The sequence below is a fragment of the Pezoporus flaviventris genome, unplaced genomic scaffold, assembly GCF_033815535.1.
Source record: "Pezoporus flaviventris isolate CSIRO_AGI_PZ_B2104156 unplaced genomic scaffold, CSIRO_AGI_Pfla_v1 ptg000019l, whole genome shotgun sequence".
Classification (NCBI taxonomy): domain Eukaryota; kingdom Metazoa; phylum Chordata; class Aves; order Psittaciformes; family Psittacidae; genus Pezoporus; species Pezoporus flaviventris.
In genome coordinates this window covers 1,507,685-1,522,239 of record NW_026892567.1, presented here as the reverse complement: position 1 = coordinate 1,522,239, position 14,555 = coordinate 1,507,685, and the positions used below count along the sequence as shown (strand labels likewise).

Below are 14,555 nucleotides of genomic sequence, written 5' to 3'. Positions count from 1 at the left end.
GAGTAGCCCCATTGCTGTGGCTGGCACTGCAGCAGCTGCTGTGCTTGTTGCAGTGGCTGGAATAGCTGCAGTGTTTATGCCTATTGTTGACATGTAGTAGCCACTGTCCCAGTCACTGGGGTTGCAGTAGCCGCAGGGCTTGTGGATGGCAGTGAGAAGCCGCAGTGCTTGTGGCTCGCACTGGAGAAGCCTCACTGCTTGTTGATGTGGCTGGAATACCTGCAGTGCCCATCACTGGAGTTGTAGCAGCCACAGCAACTGTCCCTGGCATTGGAGTAGCCCATGTGCCTGCTGCCATGGTTGCAGTAGGCACAGTTCTTAGGGCTTGGATTGGAGAAGCCTCACTGCTTGTTGATGGGGCTGCAGGAGCAGCAGTGTGTGTCACTGGCGTTGGAGAGGCTGCAGTGGTTGTGGCTTGCACTGGAGTAGCTGCAGTGTTTGTGGCTGGGGTTGACGTAGCCACTGTATACATGGCAGGCCTTAGAGTAGCGCCATTGCTCCTTCCCAGAGATAGAGTAGCTGCAGAGCTTAAAACTGGTGGTGGAGTAACTGCAGTCCTTGTGCCTGGGGCTGGATTAACTGCAGGGCATGGTGAATTGGGTTGCACCAGCCACAGTGCCTGTCCTCGGCGTTTGAGTGGCTGTTGTGTCTGTCGCTGTATTTGTAGTACCTGCAGTGCTTGTGGCTTGGGTTTGAGAAGCCACACTGCTTTTTTTGCCCTGGTTGGAATAGCAGCAGTGCATGTTGCTGGAGTTGTAGCTGTAGTGACAGTCCTTGCCATTGGAGTAGCCACGGTGCCTGTGTCCATTGTTGGTGTCACCGTAGTGGTTGTGGCTGGTGCTGGAGTAGCTGCAGTGCTCGTGGCTGGTGTTGGAGTAGCCGCTTTGTCTGTTGCTTTGCTGTCAGATCTTGTCTCTCCTCACTGCAGAGCATGAGAGACTGAATCAGCCTTGCTCGGGGTAAGTGCTAATCAGAAACCACTATACAATCGGTGTGTTACCAGCGTTATCCTCAGACTAAAGCCCAACCTCACCACTGCCCCAGCTACAAGGAGGAGTATTAACTCTTATGAGGTGTCCCTGTGACACCTATTGCTCTCCAAAGAACCCAGAAACCAATCCCCACAAGCCCCACAATAACTGCAAAAGTCCCCCCAAAACACCCAACCTCACCAAACTCCCAAATCCCTCAAACCCCCAAAACCACCCGCTCTCCGCAAAACCCAACCTGCCAAAAACCCCAAACCCCACACTCCCCCCAAGAGGCACCCCCAGCTTACTTGCCCAGCTGCTGGCTCAGGCTGTGAGGGTGGAGGGCGGCTGTCTCCTGGGGCAGTGGATGTTTGCAGCCAAGGGTGGTTGAACACATCGTCCAGGGATGGCCTGTCGCGAGCTCTCATGGACAAGCACCACCTGATGAGGTGCTGGCATTCTGGGGAGAATCCAGGAACTGCCGCTCAGTTGCAGGAGGCTCCTGCCTACCTTGTGCCACCGTCCGCAGCGCCCAGGCCTGGGTGCGCTCAGAGCTGCACCCAGACCTCCTGCTCCATGACTCGGTTTGGAGGAGAGCAGGATGGCAGGACATGGGCCACCTCCTCCAGCTGACCAAGGGAGATCAGCTGCCACCCCTAAACCCCGACCTTCCCCTGCTGCTGCGAAGCCAGGTACCTACCGACAGAGATCCGGCGCTGGAAGAAGAGCTGCCCGCTGATGATGTCCTCGCAGCACCGGAAGGGGAGGACCCCGCACACCATCTCATACAGCAGCACGCCCAGGGACCAGATCGCCGCCGGACGGCCGTGGTAGCAGTGCCAGCGGAACCACTCCGGCGGGTAGTACAAAGGTGTTCCTACAACAGGATACGGGCGCACCTCATTAGGCAGATGCCGCCTGCTCCTGGATTCTCGCCCGCGGATCCCCAGGGATGCAGGGGCTGCACCGGTGGTCCCATGGACGTGGGGACGCACACTCGGTGTGACCCGCCACCTCGTCATCAGCACGTGACTCTTGTTCACAAACTGCCCGGTACGGGAAGCACCCTGGGCTGTGGGCTCACCGCTAAATTTGGTGTAGACCGTGTCCCTGAGGAGGGTGCTGCAACCAAAGTCAATTAGCTTGACCTCTCTGGTGGCCAAGTTGATGATGATGTTCTGGGGCTTGATATCCCTGTGCAGGACACCGCGGCTGTGGCAGTGCCGCACAGCCACCAGCACCTGGAGGAAAATGCCCCGCGCCAGATCCTCGGGCAGGAACCTCCATTTTTTGATGAAGTCGGAGAGGTCCTGCGATGGCTCCGGACGCTCCAGAACCAGCACAAAGGAGTGGGGCAGCTCAAACCAATGGAGGAGCTGGATGATGGCACTGCAGCCGGAGCGCACCTTCCTTAACATGGCTATCTCCAAGGGAATGCGAGTGCCGCTGGGCTGCAGGGGGACCACGGCACTGTCAGCAGGGCCGATGCTGGCCCGGGACTCCTGTGCCTCCCTGCCTGGGATGCTCTGATGCCCTCCTGCAGGTGCCCCCCGCAATCCCCAGGGATGCTCTGGTGCACCCCTACCCGGCCCGTGTCCCCTGGTGACTCCACACCCACTCCCCTCCCGCTGTCCCACTTTCCCCCCCGCCGGCCCCACCGGCTCACCCCCACCCGCTCTGCCCCGCACTGTCCCGGTGGCCCCGCGCACTCACCCGCTCGCCCCACGAGGAGATGCGCTCCCGAGCCACTTGTTTGATCGCCACCTGCGAGCCAAGGGCAGCGCTGGGCTGAGCTGAGCTGAGCTGAGCTGAGCTGAGCTGAGCTGAGCCCCGCCGCCTCCCCGGCCCGCCGCCGGGCCCGCCCTTACCGGGCTGTTGTCACACAGGCGGAGCCCCGAGTACACGGACGCGAAGCCGCCTCTCCCCAGCAGCGGTCCCACGCGGTAAAGCCGCTCGAAGCTCTCCTTGTCGTGCCCCGTCCGACAGACGCGGCCGCTGTCGCTGCGCGCGGGGTCCCCGCCGGCCCCCACCGGGCGCTCCGGGCCGAGCGGAGCCGCATCATTCCCGGCCTTTCCCGGCCGAGGCTCCGCGGCGCGCCGCTCCCCGCCGGTCCCGGAGCGCAGATAGGCCGACGGGTCAATGCGGGTCAGGAGGAGCACGGGCACCTTGCCCGACCGCGCTGCCGGTGACGGCACCCCCGCAGCAGCACCGCGCTCCGGGATCTCGGGGGTCGCGGCTGCCGGGAGGCTGCGGGGCGGGGAGGGAGCGGGCGCTCCGCCGCCGGTCCGCGCTCCGCCGCCGGTCCGCGCTCCGCCGCCGGTCCGCGCTCCGCCGCCGGTCCGCGCTCCGCCGCCGGTCCGCGCTCCGCCGGGCACCTGTGGATGGTGGCGGCCCCCGGCCGGCCCCAGGCGGGGCGGGGCCTGGGGGCGGGCCGGGGAGCGCCAGGGGCCGGCGCTGCCTCGCCAGACCCAGACCCAGCGGCGGCGGCTCGCCCAGCGCCGCCACTGCCAGTACCGGGAGAGGGGAGCGGTGCCGCGAGCCCCTGCGGGGGGACGCTGGGGGGACGGGGGAGGCACCATCGCGGGGAGCGGCGGAGGGCGGGCTCCGGACCGCCGAGAGCTGCCGCCGCCGCCTCACCTGGTGCTGCTGCCCCTGCTGCTGCTCCTACCGAAGCCGCTGCCGCTCAGAAGCCGCTGCCGAAGTCGCTGCTGCTCAAAAGCCGCTCAGAAGCCGCTGCTGCCGCCGCCGCCGCAGCCTCGCTGTCAACGGCTCTGTCCACGCGCGGCCCGGGCGCCCGCTGCCACCGGGCGGAGCGGCCGGCGGGGGGGGTCTCGCGGCCGCGGGAGCCCGGGGAACGGCGGAGCGGGCCCTGCCCAGCCCCGCGGCCGGGCTCGTGCGCCCCCCGCCCGGCAGCAGCATCCCCGCGGCCGAGCCTTTGGAAACTGAACCTGAGCCTTGGGACCCTGCGAACGAGGCTTTAGAACTGAAACCGGAGGCTTTGGGAAGTCACAAGGAGGCTGCGATTTACTGCTTATTTTATCCCCTTTTTCCTTTCCACAGAGGTGGATTGAGGTGAGATTGTGATGAACACATAAATGTATTGGCTTTCTCAAATCATAGGTGTGCTCACGTGCAGGATATAACTGTACGAGTTTACAATAACAGAAACAAAACACGCTAAAGATACCAGACCAGACACCAAGTTAAAAAGGTTCAGATCTCTTGATCTAAATGGAGTCACATAGCAAAAGAATTTGTAAAGGTTAAAGAAGGTGGGGGGTGAAGCTTGGTATAAGGAAAGCTAGTGCCTGGAAAACAGACGGTTAAAGTACTTTTTAGCTTAACTTAGGCTATAGAAAGAGAACAGTGTTTATGTTGTAAGTCTGTGGGATGTAGTGGCCCCACTTAAACATGAGTTAATTGTTTCACGCTGGTCTCCTAAAGTAGTTTTAAAGAGCAATGTTTGTGTTGTAAGTCTGTGGTGAGATAACAGGCTTTAGTGGCCCCACTAAAAACGAATGAGTTATTTCACACCATCCTTATCAGTTAGTTTCCAGACAGAGCCTCCCAAGGCTCTGCTAGCTTGGGATACTCCTTGTCTGCCCATCCTGCAACAAATTTTGCAGGAAGGTCACGCTGTTTTAAATCTTTGCTAGTTATCAGAATAATTACAGATATAGCTGGTTGTGTGGTTGCTGGGGGGTCCAGCTGTGCCAGAGGTGAAAAGTACACCGTGAGGAAGACTGCTTACTTCATCTTGAAGACCCCTGCTCACAAGAGGAAGACTGTTTACTTCATCCTCAGGCCCCCTGCTCACAATCACCACAGAGCAGTGCGCAGACGCCAAGAGGAGGAGACTTGTGAGAATAAATTCTTGAAGCTCGTTATAATATCCCCCGCCTATATGCGGGAATTATGAATATGCATGTAACTAATATAACACTGAAAGTATATAAACCTGTACCAAATGCTAATCCCTTGCGCCTCTGGCTGCGGTCAGGCGCCCAGCGCTGTCGCTTTTGCTTTCTTGCCTTTGTCCCTCACTAAACCCTCGTTACCTCGTTTAGAGGAGTGAGTTCGTATTTCACAAGCTCTCAGGAAGCTCTTCCCTGTGAGGGTGCTGAGGCGCTGGCGCAGGGTGCCCAGAGGAGCTGTGGCTGCCCCATCCCTGGCAGCGTTGGAGGCCGGGTTGGACACAGGGGCTCGGAGCAAGCTGCTCCTTCCATGTGGAAGGTGTCCCTGCCCGTGGCAGGGCTTGGAGCTGGAGGAGCTTTAAGGTCCCTTCACCCCAGCCCATCCGGTGCCTCTGGGATCCCATGGGGGGCGGCTCCTCCATGAGGAAAGGCCCCGCCCCTCACGGGGGTCCCGCTGCCTCCCCCCTTCCCCGCCCACTGCCCCGTGCGCATGTGCCGGAGGCCGGACTACAGGTCCCAGCGTGCCCCGCGCGGGGGAGCCGTGCGCTGATTGGCTGCGTCGGAGGCGGGCCCAGGGCGTGAGGCGGAGCTGCAGCCGGCAATGGCGGCGGCCGAGCGGGAGGAGGTGAGGGTGAGCGGGCGCGGCGCGGGTCTGGGGGGCGCTGCAGAGCCCGGGGAGCGGGTCTGGGGGTCTGCGGCCCCCCGAGGCTCTGGGCAGTGGGGCCGGGCGCTGCGGGGGAATGCGGGGGGCGGGTGCGAGCGCTGGGCAGTGGGTCTGCGAGATGGCTGGGAGTGTGGGGTGCTGCGAAGCCGGGGCATGGGGGGCTGGGAGCTGTGGGGGTCCCGCAGCTTTCCGGCCCTGGGGATGGAGCGGGGCTGTTGTGGGGGGCCCTGGGGGCTGTTTCCCCCCGGGGGGGAGGTGCTGCTGGGGCAGCCGATCCCCGGCACCCGGGGGGGGGAGGGGGTGTGCAGAGGTGTCGGTGACTCTGAGCCGGGTTTTGGCTCCTGGAGCGGGATGGGGAGCAGGAAGGGAAGGATGAAAAACCCGAGGGTGGAGATAAGAACAGTTTAATAACAGAAGCACAATGTACTAGTGCTGGTGATAGTGATAATGATGATAAGGGAAATAACAAGAAGAGAGAAAAAAAAAAAGAGGAAAAGGAAAAAAAAAAACAAGCCAATAAACACAAGTGATGCCCAATACAATTGCTCAGCACCCGCTGAGTGATACCCAGCCCTACCCGAGCAGTGATCCTTCCCTTCCAAAGAACTCCCCCCAGTTTAGGTACAACTAAAACGTCAGTGTGTTGTCAGCATTGCTCTCGGAATAAAGCCAAAGCGTTGCTCTCAGTGTGGTTTTCAGCAGCCCATTGTACCATTTCCATTTCAAGTCTCAGTGTGTTGAGAAGGGCCAGAACCTTTCTTTGCCCTGCTGCTGATTTCCCCTGGTCATCGAGCTGAAGGCTTTAGATGTGGGAGCAGTTGATCTAGGGCTTGTTCATGTAATTTTATGCCATCTAAAAACTAAACGGAGTTTCTCTCATTAAAGCTCTACAAATGCCCTTTCAATCCTAGCGCTTTTAATGTATGAGATAGCTGTGGATGGCCCGGTACACAGCCTACGCGTACAGCACCCTACAGTACAAAATAATGTATGACCTTCCTGGTCCCTGCGTGCGGCTGAAAATGAGTGTGGTGTCACAGGAGGTTATTTGAGGATGAACTGAAAATGTTCCAGGCCTTGTTTCTGGGGAAGTCTCTGGTTCCCAGGTTGTCCTGGTGCTCTGTGGACAGGCTCCTGGCCATGTGTTGTCTGTGCAGGTGTCCAGGAGGCTCCGTGCTTCGTCACGGAGTCGCGTCCTGCACTGAGGTGACTCTTAGTTACTGCCGTAGCTCAAGCACAGGCCCTCGCCAACGGCTGCAGTCGCTGTGAGTGCTGGTTTTTGTAAACACGTTTTTTTTGCAGGGGGTTGTCTCTTCCGAGAAAGGGGAAGAAACGAGCCCAGAGAAGCAGTGCGGAAGATGCCAGTGAAGAGCAGGGAGAAGAGAAGCAGCAGCCTCCAGCAGGTCAGGCGAGAAAGTGCCCCTCCCAGAGCAGCGTCCCAGAAAAAGGAAGGCGGCGAGAAGTTGGAGTCTCAGGTGAGCCTCCTGCTGAGGGAATGGGTCGTGGGTTTTGGTGTCTGAGAAGTTGAAGGGTGTCGTGGTTTAAACCCAGTCAGGTAACTCGTTCACTCACCCCCCCCCCCCTTCTTTCCCTCCCCCTGCTCCCGGAGGGACGGAGGGGAGAATCGAAAAGAATGCAACTCCCACGGGTTGAGATAAGAACAGTTTAGTAACTAAGGTATAACACAAATCACTACTGCTACCACCAGTGATAATAATGATAAAGGAAATAACAAGGGAAGAGAATACAACACCTCAGCACCAGCTGACCGATAACTCGCCCCCCAAGCCCGACCAAGCTCCGACCGATACCTCCTCCAACCCTGCAGTCTCCCAGCCCTTCCGGCTAACTCCCAGTTACATCCTGGGCATGACGTGCTGTGGTATGGAATACCTCTTTGGTCAGTTTGGGTCAGGTGTCCTGTCTCTGCTTCCTCCTGGCTTCCCCTCCTCCCTGGCAGAGCATGAGGCTCACAAAGTCCTTGGCCAAACCAAAACATCGCTATCAGCTCTGTTCCCGAGCTGAAAGTCAAAACACAGCACTGCACCAGCTACCAGGAAGGAGAAAAATGACTGCTACTGCTGAACCCAGGACAAAGGGTGAGAAGCAGTCTCTAGGTTCAGGCAGGCCTCGGTCAGACACAGCAGTGAAGCAGCCATTTATTTAACGTTTGTGCACAAACGGGTGTCCTGGCAAGCAGGCACACACAGCAAAGGCAGAACTTTGATTTGTATTTCCTTTCCCATCCTCAAGTTCCCTCCCTTGTTACCCCATTGGTTGGGGACTCCAAGGTTTACAGCCTATCCGACGTGTACAATCTACGTGCTAACTGTCCCGCCTCTGGTTACACCTCCCCTTACTCAGTTTCGTGCACCCCTTCCTCTTACTTCTTTCTTTTTCTCCCTTTAGGGTTTGATTTCTTAACTCTCTGGCAGGCACATGGTACCCCAACTTACTGCTTAACTACAGCAGCAGTTTGCACCGGCTTAGCTTCATAGGCTGTACAAAGATAGCGTTCTTTTGCACCACAGAGCGTGTCTGTTGCCCACAGATGCCGTTGTCTTTAAGCACAGAGTGTGCCTGTTTAAGTCACGGTATTTCAAACCCTATGTTTCGTTCCCTGAGTAACTTAGCCCCAGCCCCAATATTGCAAAGTCTTAGTATTACAAAACCTTAATATTGCAAAGCCTCATCCCAGATGTGCAAACCCAACAGTGTTTCTCTCTCATGCGTGATTTTTCCCCGTAGGGAGCCTGCCATTTTCTTTTCACAGAATCATAGAATGGTTTGGGTTGGAAAGGACCTTAAGATCATCCACTTCCAATTCCCCTGCCTCAGGCTGGGACACCACACGCTAGACCGTGTCGTCCAAGACTCCGTCCAGCCTGGCCTTAAACACTGCCAGGGATGGAGCATCCACAGCCTCTCTGGGCAACCTGTTCCAGGGCCTCCCCACCCTCACAGTAAATGCAGTTGTTTTCATCATTCAGAGAATCTTTTTGGTAAAGGATCAGCGCAGCTTACAGATGGCATCGCTAATGGCACAGCTTCTAAGTACCCAAGTTTGGATCATTAATTCTTTCATCCACCTTGGAGCAAGAGTAGTCCTAAAGCATTGCTGCCTGGTTCTTAGTTGTTCTCAACATGCACCAAGTAACAGAAAAGACCCGAAGGAGAAGCTCTTGGGGTTTTATTTCTGGTGTTTAGGCAGTGCCAGTCGAGAGAAGACCGAGAGGTCTGGGAGCAGGCAGCTGTAAGCACACCTTCCTGGGATACCTGCTGAGCGGCTTGAGTTGCTTATCTCTGTTTCCCAGTGGTTTTAAATCCTGAATTGTGAGAGTTAAATGAATCCGTTGATCTCAACAGAGCACTTCTGCATGGAAATAGCTGCTCAGGAGGGAAAGATGCCTCTTAGTCATGGTGCTTAAGAACTAGACGTACATTTGTTTGATTTTAAAATTCATACCCTTCAAAATGCACTGGCAAATGCATTGTGTCCCTTTCCAAATGCTGCAGTAAGCATTACTGAAGGCAATTCCATAGAACAGGGCAGTTTGGCAGGTGGCCTTTTTTCTTGCTTTCTGATTGCCCTGACTTTCCTTACCCTTCTCTACCCTCAGTGTGTCTTCTTTTCTTACAGCTTGGGTCTCACAGTGCCCAGGCAGGTTTGTGACCTACCTTGATATTCAGGCTTCCTACAGATACAAACCCGATCAGTGGAATTACTTGAAGCAGTTCTGCAGACCTGGTTTTAAGAGTCCTCACAAGGTCTGTGTGTATCAGGAGGAGATGGAATACATTTTGTTTCTTCAAGCAATGTGTAATAAGCATGATTTTACTGAGCTACAGCAAAGCTTTGAATTATTCTGATCTCACCGTATAAGGAGTTGTCCCATACATACGCTTTGGCAGTGATTTGGTCAGGGATGAAGGTCTTGTATGCACATCCCATCCCTAACTCTTTCAGCGATTACTGTTTCCTTAAAGAGTATCTGCAGCTACCCATGTGGTTGCAGTACTGTGAGAAGTATCCTTTAGTACTTAAGTACCCCGCAGCAGTGGAGCAGAGTGTCTCAAAGCAGTTCTTAAGGCTCCTGTTGTGTAGAGCTCCTCAGTAATTTAGCTAGGCAAAGAAGTCTGTCTTTCGTGGAACTGATTTTGGACTCAAATGTACTGTGTGATTTCTCCCATCTCTAAACCGCCCTGCACTAAAGCTGTGTTAGTTGTGTTAAATTCTTACTCTTCTTTAAGAGAAAAGTAAGGGGGAGGCAAGGAGCGATTGCCCAGTCATTGCTGCTTTACCTGCCGATCCAAAGTGAAGAGGTCTTTTCTTTTTTGTCACTAGAAAAGTAAAGAATAGTCTTTTCCCAAATCCCATTGAGAGGCTGGATTCTCACATCATGAATGTGTCTTGCAGCTCCAGCAGTCAAGTTTGGGGAGGAGGCTACAGAGTCCAGTTTGGGGCATTTTCTCAGAGTGGGTGGGAAACAAAACGCACATAGTTAATTCTGCTATGTATTCAGCATTCCAGGTTTTCCCCTTTTCAGTCTGTTGCTCAAGCTCTACGTGATGAAGGTTGTCCTTTGATGATCATTCCAAGCAGGCCTTGTGAGTGGTTCTATTTCTTACACACATCTTAGCAGACTGTAAGCGTTCACATGAAATCACAGCTCCAGTCTGAAAAGTGTTCTGTGGCAAGACCACGAGGAGCTGGCTCTTACCTGGCAGTGGCCTCCATTCAGTTTTAAACAGTTTGAAAGTATGAAGCTTTATCATCATTTTTTCTAGAGAGCCATCCGTGGACACTTGGAGTGTGATTGGTTCAAGCTGAGCTCTTTCTTGCTCTTGAATCATTCCTGATAAGAAGTGGTTTACGGTGCAAACTCTTCCTTCCAGAACATGTGAGCACCCAACCGAACCCAAGCCAACCTGTTGGCAGGAAGGAAATGCCACGACTGCAGGAAAGCTCATCTGGGCAGCTGTTGAAGTTCAGGTGGTGCTTGAGCCCAGTTAACCGGGCAGCTTGCTTTTCAGGGCTGCACATAGTGCTGCCTATGGAGAGCAGCAGAGGAATTAAGGGGACAAAAAGCTGGTTTTGTCACTGTGGTCAGCAGGTGCTTTTGAGTAGACAGGCAGAGGTCTCAGAGCTCAAGAGTGTCTGTCACTGACCTAGAAGCTCATGCAAATAAGGAAGTGCTGTTATTTTTTTCCATGCTTTAAAATAGAGATTGTGTAAAGCAGGCACTGGCTGTCAAAAAGAGAAAATAATGGATGAAGCGCTAAAGAATTAAAAATCTGTATGAAAAATGATGTACTGACCCAAAAGACAGAAAATCATTTGCAAAGAAGTTCTTACCTTCTTTTTGCCTACAGCCAGAGGTGAAGATCAGAGAGGGACGAAAAGAGACATGTTAGTTAAGTGTTTCCTGAGAATAAGTGGGGGAGTAGATATTGCAGACTGAATATTGAGCCCAGGCATCAGTGCTTATTGGAACCTGATAAGGAAAGTGCAGAACCAGTAGATAAAGGTGACGTACAGCTGTGTAGGAGGACTGACCTACTCTTCCCTTTGGAATGAAACCAAGGATTTGGTGCAGCAAAGAGCAGGGCAACATAAATGAGTATGTGAACGTCTGTCCTTGTCTCTCTCTTTTATAAACTCTATGTCTTACCCATAGTTTCTGTCTTTTTTTCCATTGCTTTCCATTCCTGCTTTCTTTTGGTAGTTTGAATAGTTCTGAAGAGATGCTTCCTGGACTTCTCCATGAAGAGTGGTGTGCTGGCTGTGGCAAAGCAGACTACCTTCAAAGATGGAAGAGGGAAAACAAGAAACGTAACCGACCTCAGGAGAGCTGCAAAGTAGGTTTTACCTTTCTTAAGTGCTTGTGTGTTGGATTCTGAGACTGTGAAATAATTTAGGAATTGAAAAACAAAGATCAGAATCTGTTGTATCAAATGGCTGAGGGTACCCAGACGAGACTTCCTGGCCGATGGTTTCTGTGCCTGAGCACTTGCAAAGTTCCAGTAGAGAAAACCAGCACTGTGGTATGCAGAAATGAGCAAGGAGCCAAAAGCTTTAGTGTTCCTCAGAATGACTGTCAGTTTTGAAAACATTCCACTTGGTTTTCCTAGCCAAAATTAATAGCAAGGAAAGTTAAAGGAGGTTCAAATTGAAATCTTCATGCAGCAGGACTCGGGCCAGCCAGTGATGGCCTCAGCTCTTCCTTCCTACAGCAGCCTTCCTAGTACTGTGGATTGTCCTAGTACTTTTGCATCTCACCTCATCAGCATGCTCCTGTTTTTAGCACACGTCTGAAGGTCAAAAGGCAACGTCCTGGGCTCTGATGCCAGACAGCACCTCCCTTGCAGATGGACAGCAAGCATCTCCAATGCTGGGTAGCAACCTGCTACTCTCCATCCTCAGGCAGTCTGGAGCACAGGGGTACCTTTTCTTACCTCTGGATCTGAGGCTGCCGCATTCTAGCACCTTCCCAGCAGTGCTAGCACCCGCAGCTTAGGAAGTTTCCTTCTTCTGGCATCTACAACTACACTGTTTGTTCTTTGACAAGATGATTCTTCATTTCTTCTTAGGAAACGTTAATATGGGCAAGCACTTTTCAGGATAGGAAAACAACTCCAAGAAGTCCTCCTTTTGCTTCACTGAGCAGTTTTCTGCTTCTCTGCTATTAGCAGTCTTGTCTTTTCTCAGCAGCATCAGTAATATCCTGGATGCAAGATCAATTGGAGTAAAAAGTTTTGAAGACTATGCTATTTCTTGGTACTGGATTTTAATGTAAGATTCTAATGGGTAATTTTATGTTTTTCCAAACTCACTATGGAATGTGTAGGGAATTGAAGAATTGACCACGTACGTGTTTGTTATCATACCTACTTTTAAGCTTTGCCGTAATGTTGTTACGGTTCTGTATGTGAGGTAAGGATAGCACAGCATACATGCATACAGTATGGTCTGGAGTAGCTTTTGAATATCCTGCCAGGCAGAAACCCAAGAGGTGCTGCTGTCTTCTGTTGCAGGACCCATCTGCCTGGTAATTCCAAACCTAAAAATTCTTGATTACGAGACTTTCAAGCCAATTGCAGTTGCTAAATGTCGTGAGTATCTCTATAAAACACATCCCAATTTCCAAATTGATACTAGCAATATGTAGTTAAATTTATTGTAATAAACAAATCCAGTGCAGCAGGCAAAGCAACTTAAAGAACAAAACCTACTGAACAGAGTTAGCTTTATCTTGCAATTCTTACTCAATAAGGAGCAATTAGTAAAAATGCAGCACCAAAACAAAAGAAGTAGCTATTTTGCTGCAGAAGATCTGTGAGTATATATGCCTAAACGGCCGTTCTCTCTCGATCTGTTATTGAAATCAGACTTATGGTGAAGATTCTCTCAAAGGAGATACTGCTCAACAGATGGGCTGGTGAGAGAATTGACCATATTCTGAAGAGACTTTCTCCATACTGAAGCCAGTTTCCCCATTTCAAATAGGATACTTTTCTAAGGGATTGTTGTTGCTTTTAAAGTAGTTGGGTAGAATTTTCCTCACACTTTTCACCAAATGACAGCATGCATCCAGTGATTTCTGGGCAAACATATGAAAGTGCCAGAGTTTGGGTGATGAGAGTGAAGGCCTGATGGTGAAAGGAGGTGGGATTAAAAATCTAATATGGAATTGCTCTGTTCTTTTTATCCTACTCCCAAAGAACTGCTGCTTTCAAGGCTCAGTTTAAGGGAAGCACTCTATTAATGACAGTTGTTACCATGTATTCATTCAGTTTTGGTGTTACTAGAGCAAATCTGAAGCTCACCGTAGATAAAGGTATCTTACTGCCTTGAAGAAGAGAGTCAGGAACTCCAAAATGACAGTGCTTTTTTTGAGGAATACCTTCTGAATTTCAAACAAGCCATTCAGAAGGGGAACACGCATCATGCTGAGAAGCCTCTAAGGGGCTAGGACTTAAGACCAGTTTACAAAGGCTTAACTAAATAAACTGATGTTCTTTTTCTTGTCCCTCTGCCCGTCTGGCTTAGTTTGCCCAAGACATCCGGTTTTGATTGTTTGTGGTCAGGCTGACCCGTTTGTTATCTTTAGTCACTGGCTAAATAAACTGGGAACGTTCAGAAGAGAAGTTCCTGACCACAGGGAAGAAAAGGGTTTCATTTCTTTTGAGTCTGTTCTAACACAAAATTCTGATGTAACACCTCAGAGTTGTAGAGAAATGAAATGTTCTGTGAAGCTTCTGAGCTGGATCTTTTAACTTGGTATCCGTTAAGGGATGTTCAGAAGATTCAGTCGCTGTCTTGCTACAGTTTCTGCCTTGTTAAATCTCCTCCTCTGCATATGTTGCTCATAGAAGTAATCAGAATTCACTTTCTTTGTACAGTACAAAAATCTACCTTTTCTGCAAAGCGACTAGCGTATGTGTAAGGGGCCAGAATGCAGTCGCACTAGTGATGAGAGTGAAAAAGGCTTGTGTTCCTAGCATTCTACTTCCCGTGTGTTCAGTCTTCACAATGGGGAAGCAGAAGGCAAGAACTAAGTCCCGATGAAGATAAGGAGGGGCATTTTTGTCTCAGTCTGTTTATGCCTCCTCCTGGAGGGCCCCAGAAATGAGACGAATAACTCTGTGCGTCTTTTGTAGGCCTGTTTACATTCAGGTCACTGCATTTTCTTGGAGGCTGTCCTGAGGCTGTGTAATGAGCCACCACAAATGTCATCACTTCTGGTTTTCAGAAGTGCTTCACTGCTTTCTCTTACAAGGGCAGTGTATTTAAAACAATCCTAATGGAACAAGACAAGGAGGGGCACAAGAGAGAACAAATATCTGTCAAATACTATTTGTGCTGCTGTTACTACTCTATTGGCAGGCCTGCAGGCACTAACTGATGATGAATGGCACATAGCCTAAAGCAGTGCTTCTCCCTATTGGTAGCTAAATGAATAGAGCTGTAGTTTGCTCCTTTAGTCTGCTTTCTCTGCTTTGTGT

At 52.1% G+C, this 14,555-nt stretch overlaps 1 protein-coding gene and 1 long non-coding RNA gene across 2 annotated transcripts in view; both read right to left on the bottom strand.

Moving 5' to 3' along the window:
* LOC133270187 (uncharacterized) overlaps positions 1-14,555 on the bottom strand; it is a 122,609-nt gene that overhangs the window by 22,310 nt on the left and 85,744 nt on the right. The gene's annotated exons all lie outside the window — the stretch shown is intronic.
* Positions 1,286-5,377, bottom strand: LOC133270192 (serine/threonine-protein kinase pim-1-like; the record flags this gene model as incomplete). Its single annotated transcript, XM_061455187.1, has 6 exons — positions 5,360-5,377; positions 2,840-2,932; positions 2,685-2,735; positions 2,056-2,422; positions 1,672-1,848; positions 1,286-1,431 (listed from the first exon to the last, which is right to left on the bottom strand). Coding segments are annotated over exons 1-6 (852 nt in total), but the record flags the coding sequence as incomplete, so codon positions are not given.